The following is an 18064-nucleotide window of genomic DNA, read 5'->3' as shown; positions in this document are numbered from 1 at the left end:
TCCACTGCACTTTTACAGAAGATATATCCTTTGACCTCAATTTCCGAACCTGACGACCCAAAATAGCCACTGGCTCCACATCAAAGGTCAAATCACCATCCAACTGAACTGAACTGAAGTCCAAAACATGGGACGGGTCCCCAACATACTTCCGGAGCATAGAAACATGGAATACCGGATGTACACTCGACAAGCTGGGCGGCAAAGCAAGCATATAAGCCACCTCCCCAATCCTTCTAAGCACCTCAAAAGGCCCAATGAACCGCAGACTCAACTTCCCTTTCTTCCCAAATCTCATAACACCCTTCATGGGTGAAACCTTCAGCAAGACCTTCTCACCAACCATGTAGGACACATCTCGAACTTTCCAGTCCGCATAACTCTTCTGATGTGACTGCGCTGTGTGAAGCCGCTCCTGAATCACCTTCACCTTCTCTAAGGCATCATGAACCAAATCTGTCCCCAATAGCCTAGCCTCGCCGGGCTCGAACCAACCAACTAGAGATCTACACCGCCTCCCATACAAAGCCTCATACGGTGCCATCTGAATGCTGGATCGATAGCTGTTGTTGTAGGCAACTCTGCAAGCGGTAAAAACTCATCCCAAGAACCTCCAAAATCAATGACATAAGCACGCAACATGTCCTCCAATATTTGAATAGTACGATCGGACTATCCGTCCGTCTGAGGATGAAATGCTGTGCTCAACTCCACCTGAGTACCCAACTCTCTCTGCACGGCTCTCCAAAACTGTGAAGTAAACTGAGTACCTCTATCTGAGATGATGGAAACTGGAACACCATGCAACCGAACAATCTCCCGGATATAAACCCCTACCAACCGCTCTGAAGAATAGGTAGTACATACAGGAATAAAGTGCGCGGACTTGGTCAGCCGATCCACAATCACCCAAATAGAATCAAATTTCTTCAAAGTCCGAGGAAGACCACTCACAAAATCCATGGTAACTCTCTCCCACTTCCATTCTGGGATAATCATCCGCTGAAGCAAACCACCCGGTTTCAGATGCTCATATTTCACCTGCTGACAGTTGAGACACCGAGTTACATAACATACAATATCTTTCTTCATTTTCTCCACCAATAGTGCTATCTCAAGTCCTGATACATCTTCGCGGCACTCGGATGAATAGAATACCGCGAGCTGTGGGCCTCCTCCAGAATTAACTCTCTAAGCCCATCTACATTGGGCACACAGATACAGCCCTGCATCCTCAATACGCCATCATCATCTATAGTCACATCCCTGGCATCATCATGCTGAACTCTGTCCTTAAGGACAAGCAAATGCGGATCATCATACTGGCGTTCTCTGATGCAATCATATAAGGAAGACCGAGAAACCACACAAGCCAACACCCGACTAGGCTCAGAAATATCCAGTCTCACAAACCGATTAGCCAAGGTTTGAACATCAACTGCAAAGGGCCTCTCCCCAACTGGAATGTACGCCAAACTCCCCATACTGACTGACTTTCGGCTAAAGGCATCTGCCACTACATTGGCCTTTCCTGGATGATACAAAATAGTGATGTCATAATCTTTTAGAAACTCTAGCCACCTCCGCTGCCTCAAATTAAGGTCTTTCTGCTTAAACAAATGCTGAAGACTGCGATGATCAGTGAATACCTCGCAAGATACGCCATATAAATAATGCCTCCAAATCTTCAAGGCATGAATTATAGCAGCCAACTCTTAGTCATGAACAGGGTAGTTCTTCTCATGGGGCTTTAACTGACGAGAAGCATAAGCAATAACTCTACCCTCTTGCATCAACACACAGCCAATCCCAACTCTTGAAGCATCGGAATATACAGTATATGTACTTGTAGCTGATGGTAGAACCAATACTGGAGCTGTGGTCAAAACTGTCTTGAGCTTCTGAAAGCTCTCCTCACTCGTCTGACCATACAAATGGAGCACCTTTCTGAGTCAACTTGGTTAAGGGCGACGCAATGGATGAAAACCCCTAAACAAATCGGCGATAATAGCCTGCTAATCCGAGAAAACTACAGATCTCTGTGGCTGAGGACGGTCTAGACCAACTCTACACTGCTTCAATCTTCTTTGGATCAACCTGAATACCCTCGCTGGACACTATGTGTCCCAAGAATGCCACAGAACTTAGCCAAAATTCACACTTGGAGAATTTTGCATAAAGCGTCTCCTCCCTCAATCTCTGCAACACTACACGCAAATGCTTGGCGTGCTCCTCCTGGCTACGCGAGTACACCAGAATGTCATCAATAAATGCAATAACAAAAGAATCCAGATAAGTCTGAAATACACTGTTCATCAAATGCATGAACGCTGCTGAGGCATTGGTCAGCCCAAAAGATATGACTAGAAACTCATAGTGACCATATCTAGTCCTAAAAGTTGTCTTAAGAATATCCGAGTCCCTGATTTTTAACTGGTGATAGCCCGAACGGAGATCAATTTTTGAAAACACCCTCACTCCCTGAAGTTGATCAAATAAGTCATCAATGCGAGGCAAAGGATACTTGTTCTTCACTGTTACCTTATTTAACTGCCTATAGTCAATACACATTCTCATTGTGCCATCTTTCTTCTTTACAAACAAAACTGGCGCACCCCACGGTGACATACTAGGCCGAATGAACCCCTTGTCTAGGAGCTCCTGAAGCTGCTCCTTAAATTCTTGCAACTCCGCTGGTGCCATACGATATGGTAGAATAGAAATGAGCTGGGTGCCCGGCACCAAGTCAATGCCAAAATCGATATCCCTGTCCGGCAGCATGCCCAGCAGGTCTGCAGGAAATACCTCAGGAAAATCCCTCACAACTAGGACAGAATCAATACTAGGAGTCTCAGCACCAACATCTCGCACAAAAGCTAGATATGATTGACAACCCTCAACCATACGCTAGGCTTTCAAGAAGGAAATTACTCTGCTAGGAACATAATCATTCATACCATGCCACTCGATCCGCGGTACACCCGTCATAGCCAAAGTATCTGTGTCTTGGTATGACAGTCTAGAATAGCATGACACAGAGATAACCAATCCATGCCCAAAATAACATCAAAGTCCACCATGCTCAATAGCAATAGATCAACTCGGGTCTCCAGACCCCCAATAGTCACAACACATGACCGATACACACGGTCCACAACAACAGTGTCCCCTACCGGGGTAGATACATGGACAGGTAAAGAAAGAAACTCCCGGGGTGTACCCAAATAATGAGCAAAATATGAGGACACATAAAAATAGGTGGAACCGGGGTCGAATAATACAGAGGCATCTCTGTGGCAAACTGGAACAATACCTGTAATGACAGCGTTTGAAGAAATAACATCCGTTTTGCCTGGAATAGAATAGAAATGAGCATGGCCACCGCCTGATCGACCTCCCCCTCTGGGGCGACCCTGGATGCCTGACCTCCACCCCTAGCTGACTGGGCTGGTGGCGTAGTAACTGGAGCAGAAGTTGAGGGCTGACCCCTCTGCTGGGATGAAGTAGCAACACGATGAGGACACTACCTCCATATATTCCCAAACTCTCCACACTCAAAACAACTTCCAGGTGCTAGAGAAGGGGACTGAGGGAAACCCCTCGCACCGGAGTGACTAGCTAATGCGCTCGACATAGAAGAACCCTGAGTTGACGGAGCATGAGATGAAGTCTGGGCTGGAAGGGCGCTTAGTGAAGGCTGACCATGCTGAGAACCATGATAACCACGACCTGAAGATCCCCCACGGTACTCTGGACGGGCCGAATAAGCAGGCCTAAATGAACGACCTCTACCATGCTGGAATTAGCCCCTCGAAGGAGCACCACTAAAATTGCCAGAACCTCGAGGCCTTTTAGCCTCCCTCTCCTCTCTATCCTAACGGCGAGCTGTCTCAATCTCCCGAGCGATGTCTACCACCTCCTCAAATGAAATACCCAATACCCTCTCTCTAGTCATCAGAATACGGAGATGATAATTAAGGCAATCCACGAACCTCTTGATCCTCTCACGATCTGTCGGAATCATCCACCCGGCATGACGAGCTAACTCAAAATACCTCGCCTCATACTGCGATACAGTCATATCTCCCTGCTTTAGCCACTCAAACTGTCTACGCAGCTCCTCCCTACAGGACTGCGGTACATACTTCTCCAAGAAGAGAGTGGAGAACTTCTGCCAAGTTAAAGGTGCTGCATCAACTGGCCTACGCCTCTTATACACCTCCCACCAAGTGAAGGCAACCCCATTAAACTGGAAGGTGGTAAATGCTACACCACTAGTCTCAAGTATCCTTGCTGTATGGAGCATCCGCTGACACTTGTCAAGAAAACCCTGGGCATCCTCGCCCTCAGCACCACTGAATGACGGGGGCTGAAGTCTACGAAACCTCTCAAGTCGGCGCTGCTCATCATCTAGCATAACTGGTACTATGAACCCTTGAGCTGGTGCAACTGGCTGGGCTGGAGGTGCCTCTAGCGTCTGAAGTCCCTGCACTACCTGCTCAGGTGCGCGATTAACAAGAGTCTGGGTGCCTTCCATGGCCTATGAAATAGCTACGGCTGTAGTGGCTGAAACCGCCTGAGCCAGACCAGTGCAAACTGATAAGATCTCAGCTAAGGCCTCCTGAAGACCCGGAATAACAATGGGCACAGCTGGTGCCTGATCCTGGGCTGGGGCAGCTGGCGGATTAATAGGTGATGCTCTCGCTGCCCTTCCCTTGCCACGACTATGACCGCGTCCACAGCCTCTAGTGGTCTTAGTGGGTGGCACTGGTGTTCATCTACCTCGTCCAGTAGCCCGAGTCCTCGCCATCTGCGAGAAAATAGAGTACAAAAGTTTAGTTCTCGGATCAACAAAGTCGCACGACAAGAATTTCAAGAATAAGAAGATTTTGCTAAAGGTTCTGTAGCCTCTCGAGGATAAATACAAACGTCTCTATACTGATCCACGAGACTCTACTAACCGGCTCATGACTCGCGAGACCAAGTAACCTACGCTCTGATACCAACTTGTCATGACCCAAATCTCAAACCTGGTCGTGATGCCGCCTCTCATGAAGACAAGGCCAACCAGTCTAACCCAATTCATCCTTTTAAACAGTTATTTAACACAATTATAGTACAACATGGTTTAATAATACCAAATAGCGGAAAATATAGATAAAATACGGAAACCCAGTCCGATACAGCCCTAACCGGGGTGTCACAAGTCATGAGCAACTAAGAAATCGTAACGCAAGTATACTAAATATGAAATATGATACAATAGTTCGAATAACATAGAAATAATAAGATAAAGGAGTCACGGGGGCTGCGGATGCCAACAACTACCTCGTAGTCTCCGAAACACCGCCTGGACTGGAAGGATCAGCTCTCAGGAGTGGAAATCTGCTATGCCTGAATCTGCACACACGGTGCAGGGAGTAATGTGAGTACTCCGATCTAGTGAGTAATAAATATAAATAATGGCTGAAAGCAAGAAAACACGTAAAGGCACAAACATTCTATACAGAAGTAGTAAAATCACTTAAAATAGTAATTCGGTGAAATATCAATGAAATCTCTTTTAAAACCAGTAAAACAGGTAATTTGGCAGTAAATAACAAATAGAAATTTGCCCCTCGGGCACAATATCAATCACTCAGTACATTATCAACCCCTCGGGCTCACTCTCAAAACAGTATCAGCCCCGCGGGCACAGTATCAATCACTCAATATAGTATCAGCCCCTCGGGCTACCTTACAATCACTCATATCATCCCCCCGAGCATAGTATCAATCACTCAGAACAATGGGTACCCGCACATACTGTGGGTGTGCAGACTCCGGAGGGGCTCCTACAGCCCAAGCACAATAATAACATAATGCCTCAAAGCCTTCTCACATCACTCATAAGGCATGAAAGCGTCCTCACATCACTCATCTAGGCCCTCGGCCTCATAATACTCAAGCCACCTCGTGGCATATAAAAGTATCTCAGGCCCTCGACCTCATATCACTCAGTATATCCTCACATATGGCCCTCGGCCTCACTCAGTCCGGAAATCATCATAAGCCCCTCAGGCATTTGTAAAATAGTAGTTCTCTGCCCAACATATCATTTAAGTTTCAAATCTGTATAAAGTGGTTGAGTCTGTAAAACAATAATTGTCAATGGGACTGAGTTCAAATACAAGTCAAAGCAGTGAGGAATTAGTGATAAAAATTCCTAAAGGATTCAAATAATTGGCACGAAGCCCAAATATGGAAAACAACCTAAATCATGATGATAACAAATAAGTTTCAGTAAAATACGCAGTAAAATCATCAATCGAGACGGATCAAGTCACAATCCCCAGTAGTAAAAGATCCCGCGCGCATCCAGCGCGTGTCTCGCCTAAATATAGCACTACGATGTGCAAATCCGGGGTATCAAACCCTCAGGACATCATTTACACTCATTACTCACCTCAAACCGGCTATTTCTTTAATTCGTGACGCCTTTGCCCCTCGAATTGGTCTCCACGTGCGTCGAATCTGCCCAAAATCACAACAAATATGTCACATAATTCTAAAGAGACAATACCCAATCAAAAGCACTCGAAAAATATCAAAATTCATGAATTTGGCAAAACCCGAGCCCCGGGCCCACGTCTCGAAACTCAGAAATCTTTACATTATCGGGTTCCTTATCTCGCCACGAGTCTATACATATAAAAATCTCTCAAATCGGACCACAAATGTCCCCTCAAATCCCAAATTTAGAATTTCAATTTTAAGCCCTAATTTCTTACAATTTGGCTATATTTTCATGAATTTCAAGGATGATTTGACAATATTATCGAGTATTGAGACCAAGATTCTTACCTCACGTCAATTCCTCTTGAATCCCTCTTTCATTTCCTCCAAGAATCTCCAGAAACGGGCAGTCATGGGTAAAAATAAACCCAAAAACGCGTACAAGATGATTTAAAACATTCTGCACAAAAGTTTTTCGGAAGTACTGTTCACACGCGCGGTTACTGTTCACGCGTGGTCACTGTTCACCCACGCAGTTACTGTTCACGCGCGGTTACTGTTCACGCTGCTTAAACATACAGTAGCAGCCAGAAATTGCACCACTTTACTTTTTACTAAAATGTCTCTAACTCCATCATACGAACTCGGAATGCGATGATTCTTGTTCCTATGAGTCACAAATAATGATACGAACATAATCCTTCAATCGAAACTCAATTCGGAGCTTGTTTGCTTAGTGCGATATCCATATTTCTCGTTAAACAATTAACCCATGTTTCGTGTCAAAAACCTAACCGCAACTTGATGAAATTAGACCAAACTATCCAAATCACTCTTATAATTCATTATTTAAATTCTGGAAATCTTGAAATAAAATTTCGATCTTTAGAACTAAAAATAGACTTTTGGATCATTACATGCTTTTGCTCAAACGGCAAAATTCTTCCAAAAACTCTTCCAACACTTATCCGAGCCTCATGGGACCCCGACCAAACATGCCAACAGAATTCATAACATTATTCAAACCTCTTCAAATCATAAAAATACCTCAAACAACATCAAATTACCCAAAACTAATCGAATTCAAGCCTAATTTTCTAAAAACTTCCGAAATACACTTTCGATCAATAACGCAACCAAACCACATCCGAAAGACCTGAAAATTTGCGCACATATCCCAAATCACCTAAAAAAGCTACAACAACTCTCGGAATTCCATTCCGACTCTCGGATCAAAATCTCACCTATCAACCGGAATTCGCCAAAATACTAACTTCGCCAATTCAAGCCTAATTCTACACTGGACCTCCAAAATTACTTCCGATCATACTCCTAAGTCACAAATCATCCCTTGAAGCTACCGAATCATCGAAATTCACATCCGAACCCTCTAACTCATAAGTCAACATCCGGTTGACTTTTCCAACTTAAACCTTCTTAAAAGAGACTAAGTGTCTCATTTTCTATCAAAACCAATCCGATTTAACTCTAACTCGCCGAATACCGATAACGAAACATGAAGAAGCATAAAATGGGGGAAACGGGGCGGTAACTCACGTGACGACGGGTCGGGTCGTCACAACTCTAGACATATGGAAGTGGCTACTGATCAATTAGCTGATAAGCTTCGTAAAACTTTGATGCCCAAAAGATATCTTATCTGTTTTGATGACTTGTGGGAAGCTAGTGCTTGGGATGATTTAAGATGTTGTTTCCATGACAAAAACAACGGAAGTAGAATCATTCTAACAACGCGATATCTTGGAGTTGCCAATTATGCTAAATCTGTTAGTGATCCCCTTCATCTTCGTATGCTTAACGATGATGAAAGCTGGAAATTACTACAAGATGCGGATTTTGGCAAAGAAAGTTGCCCCCTTCCTCTTGAAGAAGTTGGCCAACAAATAGCAAAAAAGTGTGGAGGGGTTCCTCTTTCAATTGTTTTGGTGGCTTGTATTCTGGCAAAGATGGAGAAAAAAGAAAAGAATTGGAAAGAAGTGGCTACAACTTTAGGTTCCCACATTCATAGTGATACAAAGGGCATTATCGAACAAAGTTATCAGGATTTACCCTATTATCTTAAGCCTCGCTTCCTTTATTTTGGAGCATTTTTAGAGGATAGAGTAATTGAAACTTCATTATTAATAAGGCTATGGATATCAGAAGCATTTGTAAAAAGTTGTGAAGGCAAGAGTTTGGAGGATATAGCAGAAGGTTACATGGAGAATCTTCTCGGAAGAAATCTAGTGATGGTTTCTCATACACCTGATTTAGATGGTATGGTCAATGCATGTCACATTCATGATATATTACTCGAGTTCTGCAAGAAAAGAGCGATAGAGAAGAATTTTCTACCATGGATAAAACGGTAATATACCAATTAGCGGTACTTTATTTGCTCAATCAATCAAGTATTTCAAGCTGTATTTGAAAATTAATTTTAGGCGTAATGACTTCCTGACCACTTAAACTTGTAGGGCTTTTGAAAGCCGATATACGAACTTTGGATTTTCTCATTGAACACTCCAACTTGACAAAATGAATACTAATAAACACATCCATCAGAGCATGCATATCAATTGCACTGATATGTACAACACATCATGCTAAGCCATTTATTACTTGCCATGTGTTATTTGTGGGTCCTATTTTTAAATACAAAATTAGAAAAAAAAAGTTACAAATACAAAAAGGGAACGTGAAGAGAGATCTGCATCGGTGCCGTAATAGTAGCAGAAGTGAAGATGGAGGCAGCGAGAACCGTGAAAGATGTTTCCCCTCACGAATTTGTGAAGGCTTATACCGCTCACCTCAAGCGTTCCGGCAAGATGGAGCTTCCTGAGTGGACTGATCTCGTCAAGACTGGTAAACTCAAAGAGCTTGCTCCATATGACCCTGATTGGTACTACATTAGAGCTGCTTCTATGGAATGGAAGATCTATTTGAGGGGTGGTATTGGTGTTGGCGGATTCCGAAGAATCTATGGTGGTAACCAGAGGAATGGCAGCCACCCTCGTCATTTCTGTAAGAGCAGTGGTTCAGTTGCACGCAACATACTTCAGCAAGTACAGAACATGAACATCATTGACTTTGATCCTAAGGGTGGAAGGAGAATCACATCCAATAGCCAACGTGATCTTGACCAAGTTGCTGGAAGAATTGTTGCTGCTCTTTAAGAGATGAATTCAGGCAATTGTATGAATACATGCTAGGAAGACGAAAGAATTGGAAGGGGAGGGGAAAAGTCTTTTTTTTTTCTTTTTCATTTTTCTTTTTTCTTTATATTTTATTCTAATTCTAATTTTTTTAGTAAAAATAATACTTTTCACGCGCCTTGGCAGAGTGATTTTCCCACAGTTTAGCTATGTCAGTTGCAGTGCTTCCACATAGGCATGGTCAACAGTCAAAAGTGTTTATCATTACCCATTTTGTCAAGTTGGAGTGTTCAAATGAAAAAATCCAAAGTTCGTGTATCGCCTTTCAAAAGCCCTACAAGTTTAAGTGGTCAGGAAGCCATTACACCTTAATTTTATGATATACTAACTTATATATTCATACTTATAAAGTACTCAAGTTATATTTGAAAATCAATGTTAAGATGTTGCTCATTTTATTTTTATTTTCAGGGATTAGAGTGGCAATCCTTCTTCCTGTATTTACTCTCACAAACAGTATGCTCAACGTCGCTTGGCCTTCTTTGAAATGGATACTCTTAAAGAATGCAGCTTGTCTTTCTCACTTGTTGGCTCTGTACTTTGTTGGGGAGGTACAATATCCTTTGAGAAAGTTGCAATTTTTGGCGAAGATGGCAGTAATGGAGGCTAAGACGACATCTTTTGCTCGTCTGTATGAGGAACTAGGGAACAAAGGAGGGGAGAAGAAGTTATTCCGACTAGCTAAGGTGAGAGAGAGGACGACTCGGGATCTGGACCAATTGAGGTGCATAAAAGATGATGACGGAAAAGTTTTGATGGGGGATGACCAGATTAAGAGGAGATGGCAGACCTACTTTCATAAACTTCTAAATGAAGAAAGGGATCAGGATATTGTGCTAAGTGAATTGAGGAATGCCAACAGCCCACATGAACTAAGTTATTGTGGGGACATTGAGGTCGATGAGGTCATAAAGGTAATGCGTAAGATGAGGAGGGGCAGAGCTACCGGGCTAGACGAAATTCCAATTGAACTTTGGAGGTGTGTGGGTAGAGCAGGCTTGGAATGACTTACTAGGTTGTTTAATATTATATTCAAGACTAATAAGATGCCTGAAGAGTGGAGGTGGAGTACAATGGTTCCGTTGTATAAGAACAAAGGCGATGTTCAGAGCTGTAACAACTATAAGGGTATCAACTTACTGAGTCAGACCATGAAAGTCTGGGAGAGAGTGGTAGAAATGAGAGTGCGAAGGACGGTGTCCATTTTAGATAACCAGTTCGGTTTCATGCCGGGGCGATCTACCATAGAAGTGTCACGACCCTAACCCCGAACCCGGTCGTGATGGCGCCTCTCTTGAAGACAAGGCCAGCCAGTCTAACCCAATTCATCTTTTAAAGCAGTTAATGAACACAAATATAGATAATAATGCGGAAGTCCAGCCCGACACCGTCCTAACCGGGGTGTCACAAGTCACGAGCATCTATAAGAATGAAATTTCCACTTTACAGTCTAGAAATACACTGAACAAGAATAATGAATAACATAGAAAAACAGTGGTGCTGCGAACGCTGGCAGTCACCTCGCTAAAACCTCTACGACTCTGCCTCCACGCAGCCAATACCCGCTACCAGGTGAACAAATACCTGCAACTGCACGCGAGGTACAGGGAGTAAAGTGAGTACTCCAACTCAGTGAGTAATAAAGGTAAATAATAACTGAGTAGCAAGAAATCACGTAAAGCAACCAACATGCTATATAGAAGCAGTATAAAACTCCTTGAGAAAAATCAGTGAAACTGTGAATTCTTTAGAAAATACCTTGGCTCAGTTTTAAACCTCTTTTGAAAATGATCTTTTCAACAGTTGTGAAATAATTTCAAAACAATTAGTGCCACTATGCACAGCAATTCGCCCCTCGAGCACAAATACCACAATTAAACAAGTAAAAGACAAGTGAGTATGCAAAATGAACATATAAACCTCGCCCCTCGGGCAATCATATAGAATAGTACCAGCCCCTCGGGCACAAATTAGTTCCTGGTCAGCCATTGTTACCTGACCTCACGGTGTTATTCCTGGTCAGTCATTGTTACCTGACCAAATTGCATCATACAGTGTCATTGTTACCATTGTCCTGGTCAGTCATTGTTACCTGACCAAATTGCATCACACAGTGTCATTGTTACCACTGTCTCAAATCACATGGGTACCCGCGCTCACTATGGGTGTGCAGACTCCGGAGGGGCTCCTACAAACCAAGCGCAATAATAACATAAGGCCTGAAAGCCTTCTCACTTCACTCATAAGGCCTGAAAGCCTCCTCACATCACTCATAAGGCCTGAAAGCCTCCTTACATCACTCAAGCCACCGCGTGACATAAATAGTAACTCAGGCCCTCGGCCTCATATCACTCATCATATCCTCACATATAGCCCTTCGCCTCACTCAGTCCGAAAATCATCACAAGCCCCTTGGGCATTTGTAAAATAGTAGTTCTCAGCCCAAAATATCATTTAAGTTTCAAATTTGTATAAAAGTGGCTGAGTTTGTAAAACAATAATCATCAACAGGACTGAGTTTAAATATAAGTCAAAACAGTGAGGAAATAGTGACAAAAATTCCCGAAGGATTCAAATAAGTGGCACGAAGCCCAAATATGGCAAACAACCCAAAACATGATGATAACAAATCAGTTTCAATCATATATGCAGTAAAATCATCAATACGGGATGGACCAAGTCACAATCCTCAGTAGTAAAGGACCTCGCGCTCTTCATCCAGCGCGTGTCTCACCTCAATATAGCACTATGATTTGCAAATCCGGGGTTTCAAACCCTCAGGACATCATTTACACTCATTACTCACCTCAAACCGGCCAAAGCTCTAGCTCGCTATGCCCTTGCCTCTCAAATTAGCCTCCTTGTGCGACGAATCTGCTCAAAATCACAACGAATATGTCACATTATGCTAAAGGGACAATACCCAATCGAAAACACTCGAAAAATATCAAAATTAATGAATTTGGCAAAACCCGAGCCCCGGGCCCATTTCTCGAAACTCAGAAATTTTGACATCAACGGGTTCCTTGTCTCCCCACGAGTCTAACCATACCAAAATTATCAAATTCCCATAACATTTCAACCCTCAAATCCTCAATTCTATCCGAGAGGGTTTCTAACTTTTCCCGCTAAATTCATGGATTTAATGCCAACATTTGTAATAGATTCGAGTAATCTAACCAAAATTGAGTTACGAATACTTACCCCGTTGTTCTCCATGAAAATCTCTCGAAAAATTGCCTCACCCGAGCTCCAAATCGTCAAAAATGGAAAAATCTCCCGAACTTAACATTCTGTCCGGTACTGTTCACGGATTACCGTTCATGGCACTTTTCATGGGTCACTGTTCACCCCATGTGGTTACTGTTCACTGGGTACTATTTCTGCAATTTTTCTCCAAATTTTCCTAAGTTCGAAATCACACCGAGACACCTCCAAAACACTCCCGAGCCCTCGGGGCTCCTAACCAAACATATGCACTAACTCAATAACATCCTACGAACTTAACCGTGTGATCAAATCGCCAAAATAATGTCATATACCATGAATTAAGCTTTAAAATTCAAGAATTCTTTCAAATTTCATAAAACATCAAATTTTCCATTTTGATCCGAAACACGTCAAATGACGTCCGTTTTCAACCAAACTTTACATAAAGTGCTTAAACTATATATAAAACCTGTACCGGGCACCGTAACTAAAATACGGGCCCGATATCATCACTTTATTATCAAATTTCATTTCCATTTTTCTTAAATATTTTCGAAAAACAATTTTACTCAAAAATTCATTTCTCGGGCCTGGGACCTCGGAATTCGATGATTCTTGTTCCTATGAGTTACAAATAATGATACAAACATATCGCTTCAGTATAAACTCAATTAGGAGCTCGTTTGCTCAGTGCGATATCCATTTCGCTCGTTAAACAATTAACAGATGTTTTGCGTCAAAACCCAAATCGCGACTTGATGAAATTAGACCAAACTTTCCAGATCAGTCCTATAATTCATTATCAAAATTTCGGAAGTCTCGAAATCAAATTTCAATCTCGAGAATTAAAAATTGACCTTTGGATCATTACGTGCTTCTGCTCAAAACGGCAAAAATCTTCCAAAAACTCTTCCAAAACTTATCCGAGCCTCATGTGACCCCGACCAAACATGCCAACACACCCCATAACATCATTCAAACTTTTTCCAATCAACAAAATACCTAAAACAACATCAAAACCATCAATTCACATCGAATTCAAGCCTAAGTTTTCCAAAAACTTCCGAAACACGCATTTGATCAGAAACCCGACCAAATCACCTCCGAATGACATGAAATTTTGTACACATCCCAAATCACATAATGAAGCTACAGAAACTCTCGGAATTCCATTCCGGCCCTTGGATCAAAATCTCACCTATCAACCGGAAATCGCTAAAATACTACTTTCGCCAATTCAAGCCAAATTCCACACCGGACCTCCAAAACCAATTCCAATCGCGCTCCTAAGTCATAAATCACCTAATGGATCTAGACAAATCATAAAAATTCCGATCCGAGATCATTTACACATAAGTCAACTCTTGGTCAAACCTTTCAAATTCAAAGCTTTCAACTGAGACTATTCTTCCAAATTCATTCTGATTAACCTGAAACCCAACACCAATGATTTACATAAGTCATAATACACCACACGGGGCAAGTAATGCCCAAGAACTGGTGAGAAAAGTGCAAAAGCTCAAAACGACCGATCGGGTCGTTACAAGAAGCTATCCACCTTATTAGAAGGATGATGGAACAATACAGAGATAAGAAAAAGGATCTCCACATGGTATTTATTGATCTAGAGAAAGCATACGACATTGTTCCTAGGGAGGTCCTATGGAGATGCCTAGAGGTTAAAGGGGTCCCAGTTGACTACATTAGGGTGATTAAAGACATGTATGATGGAGCCAAGACTCGAATTAGGACAGCAGGAGGCGACTCCGACCATTTTCCGGTTGTTACGGGGTTGCATAAGGGTCTGCGTTCAACCCTTTCCTATTTGCCCTGGTGATGGATGCTATAACGCATCATATTCAAGGGGAGGTGTCATGGTGCATGCTATTTGCTGATGACATAGTCCTAATTGACGAGACACGACGCGGCGTCAACAAGAGGCTAGAGGTTTGGAGACATGCCCTTGAGTCAAAAGGTTTCAGGCTGAACAGGACGAAGACGGAATACCTCGAGTGCAACTTTGGGGCTGAGCCGATGGAAGCAAGAGTGGAAGTGAGGCTCGAATCACAAGTCATCCCTAAGAGGGGTAGTTTCAAGTACCTTGGGTCAGTTATTTAGGGGACCGAGGAGATCGACGAGGATGTCACACATCGTATATGGGTAGGGTGGATAAAGTGAAGGTTAGCAATGGGAGTCTTGTGTGACAAGAAAGTGCCACCGTTACTAAAAGGTAAGTTTTTACAGAGCAGTGGTTAGGCCTGCTATGCTGTATGAGACTGAGTGTTGGCCGGTTAAAAATTCACACATCCAGAAGATGAAAGTAGCAGAGATGAGGATGCTGAGGTGGATGTGCAGACATACAAGGATGGACAAGATTAGGAATGAAGTTATTCGAGATAAGGTGGGCGTGGCCCCCATGGAGGACAAGATGTGGGAAGCAAGACTCAGATGGTTCGGACACATTCAGAGGAGGAGCACTGATGCACCAGTGAGGAGGTGTGAGCGACTGACTGTGGTGGGCATGAGGAGAGGTAGATGGAGACCTAAGAAGTATTGGGGGATGCGATTAGGCAGGACCTAGCATGACTTAGGATTTCTAAGGACATGGCCCTTGACAAGGAATTGTGGAGGTCGAACATTAAGGTTGTAGATTAGGGGGAAGTCTGTGAGTATTACTACAACGCACTGGAGTAACAATAGCTATTTAGGAGTTAGTCTTAGGATGCCACTGATCGGTAACGGATGCAGGGTTGTGTAGGTTGGATATTAGTATACCTCACACCCTTTTCTCCATCATTTTTGTATTTCCTATATTTCTTATATTGTTGTTATTCTGGTATTTTATATTATGTATTTTATGTTATTTATTATGACTCTATTGATAGTACTAATATATTGTCTTTTGTTGCTCTCTTGAGCCGAGGGTCTTCTAGAAACAACCTCTCTGCCCCTCGGTGTAGGGGTAAGGTCTGCGTACATACTACCCTCCCCAGACCCCACTGGTGGGATTATACTGGGATGTTGTTGTTGTTGTTGTAGGTCTTGTGACACAACTTTCTTTCTTATGATACTGCATTGTTATTGATTTGCAAGAGTTGATCAGGAGTCAATCCTATAATCCATAGCTAATCTTTAGAATCTTGAAACTCTAATATTAGGATGTCGTGGAGAATGTTTGTCACTACCCATCACAGTCTCGAAGATGGTTAAATTGAGATATATGACTTTTCTAAACTGTAGCTTCATTGTAGAAAATGCAGAAGAATCACTCAAGGATTCACAACTTGATGATTTGCGAACTCTTTGCACTCCATATTTTTCTTCTGCGGAGGATGCGAAATTGATGTTGAGAAAAACTCCTAATATTCGGAAACTCATATGCGAATTTGAGGGTGTTAGCAGCAGTCATGAGTTCCCAGTAATGGATTTTCCGATTCAGTTTGAGACGCTACACATTTGTGGTAAGCTCAAAGGATGCGCCGATTCAGGAGCACTTATCAAACATTGCTCAGCTTCAGAACCTTCGGCTGTTAGAACTGCTAGCCATTGAATTTGACGATGAAAGATGGGAAGTGAGCAGTGACAAGTTCCCTCAACTCAAAGCCTTGAAACTGACATATTGTAGCAGTTTCAAAGAGTGGACTGTTTCCGATGATGCATTTCCTAACCTTGAATACTCGGTTTTGTGTGGATGCGATCTTCTTGAGGAGATCCCTTCTAATTTCGGAGAATTCTCTTCTCTGAAGTCCATTGAGGTGGAATATTGCAACGAATCTGTTGAAAGGTCGGCCAGGGATATCCGAGAAACACAAGTTGAATATTATCAAAATGCTGATTTCAAGCTCTTCATCAAGGAATCCTCCAGGTACACTACACTACTACTAATCTACAGCTATATTCAGTTTCATTTTTAAACTCTTGTTAAATGCATTTTCTTTTAAGATGTCGCTTTTGTATGCACTTTCCTTTGTTTGACACCTTGTCTGAAGATTTACTATTAGTTTCTTTTTAATTAAAGATAATAGTTCTTGAAATTGAAGTACAATCAATTAAAAGATTAAAAAAGATGAATTTTTAGATATGAAAGATGGATAAAGCCTATTCCTTCTCAATGCAAACAATTACTCCAATTAATTAGGAAATTCCCTCCTGATTTTGCAGATGGCCACCGAATATCGCAGATTTTGATTCTGATGATGAAGCTTTTCTACGTGAAACTATTGAAAAGCATGGTTGTACAGCATGTAAAGGAGCTTTAGTTGAAAGAAATCAGTTTTGATGTATGTTTTGTAGCTTTAAATATTCTGGAAAAAACAATTACATTATACTTTATGAGCTATTAACTCATTCAGCTTCTTTTTCTTTTTTCAGAGAACGATGAGTCTATGGCTGGAGCACTTTGAAAGATCACTATGCAATTTTCTTAGTATAGTTTTTTCTTTAATAAATTATGTAAAATTGTCCGTCAGTTGTTTCATTCACTGTTAACCAATGTTTGGTGTAAGTCATTAGATTTTTTTGACTTCTGAGGTGAATGGTTTCGCCCTTTTCTTTTTTCTTAGTATGAGTTATGATACCCTAGTGTTTTTTATGAATTCACCAAAATGCGGTGATATTGCCACTGCTTAATTCTTGCTTCTACATCATACAACGCTTTCTTTGCACTTTTCCGTATCTGTTTCTTCCTATGAAATAATGCCAGTTTATGTCTTCAACTTGGAAAATCCTTCTTAAACGTTAATCATAATTCATAGCTTGATAGAAACTAAAGGTCCACCAAACTATATATAGAACCTGATTCTCTATTAGTTCTCACAAAACGCGCACTCACACCAAAAGTAAGTAACACAACGGAGTTTTGTGGAAAACTTCTAGCTCACGGGATTAAAAACCACGACCTATACTCGTAGGATTTCAACTTCACTACTGAGCAAACTTCAGATTACAAACTATTGTAATCTAGGAATTAAATTCTTAATATCTCACTCGTAATAACTTTATTACGAGCCTCTTTGTAATAACTCTACTACAAAGCTTACAACTCGACTAACTCTAGCCAAGACACAAACACAAGGTTTATAGTTTTAACAAAAGGTTTCCTACACAATGCTTCTAGCTAAGCTAAGTAGGAATTACAAGAAAAT

The 18064-nt window shown here is 42.0% G+C and overlaps 1 protein-coding gene and 1 pseudogene across 1 annotated transcript; both read left to right on the top strand.

Annotated features, from left to right (window-relative positions):
- LOC107808009 (late blight resistance protein R1-A-like) overlaps positions 1-17323 on the top strand; it is an 89318-nt pseudogene extending 71995 nt beyond the window's left edge.
- LOC107808011 (small ribosomal subunit protein eS19x-like) lies at positions 9227-9697 on the top strand. The gene has a single exon (XM_016632490.2). The coding sequence runs from the start codon at positions 9240-9242 to the stop codon at positions 9669-9671; it is 432 nt and encodes a 143-aa protein (XP_016487976.1). The 5' UTR covers positions 9227-9239; the 3' UTR covers positions 9672-9697.
- Positions 17324-18064: the final 741 nt, after the last annotated feature.

Source organism: Nicotiana tabacum, chromosome 20 (assembly GCF_000715075.1).
Source record: "Nicotiana tabacum cultivar K326 chromosome 20, ASM71507v2, whole genome shotgun sequence".
Classification (NCBI taxonomy): Eukaryota; Viridiplantae; Streptophyta; class Magnoliopsida; order Solanales; family Solanaceae; genus Nicotiana; species Nicotiana tabacum.
The sequence above is the reverse complement of the archived record's forward strand: the minus strand, read 5'-3'. Positions and strand labels throughout refer to the sequence as shown.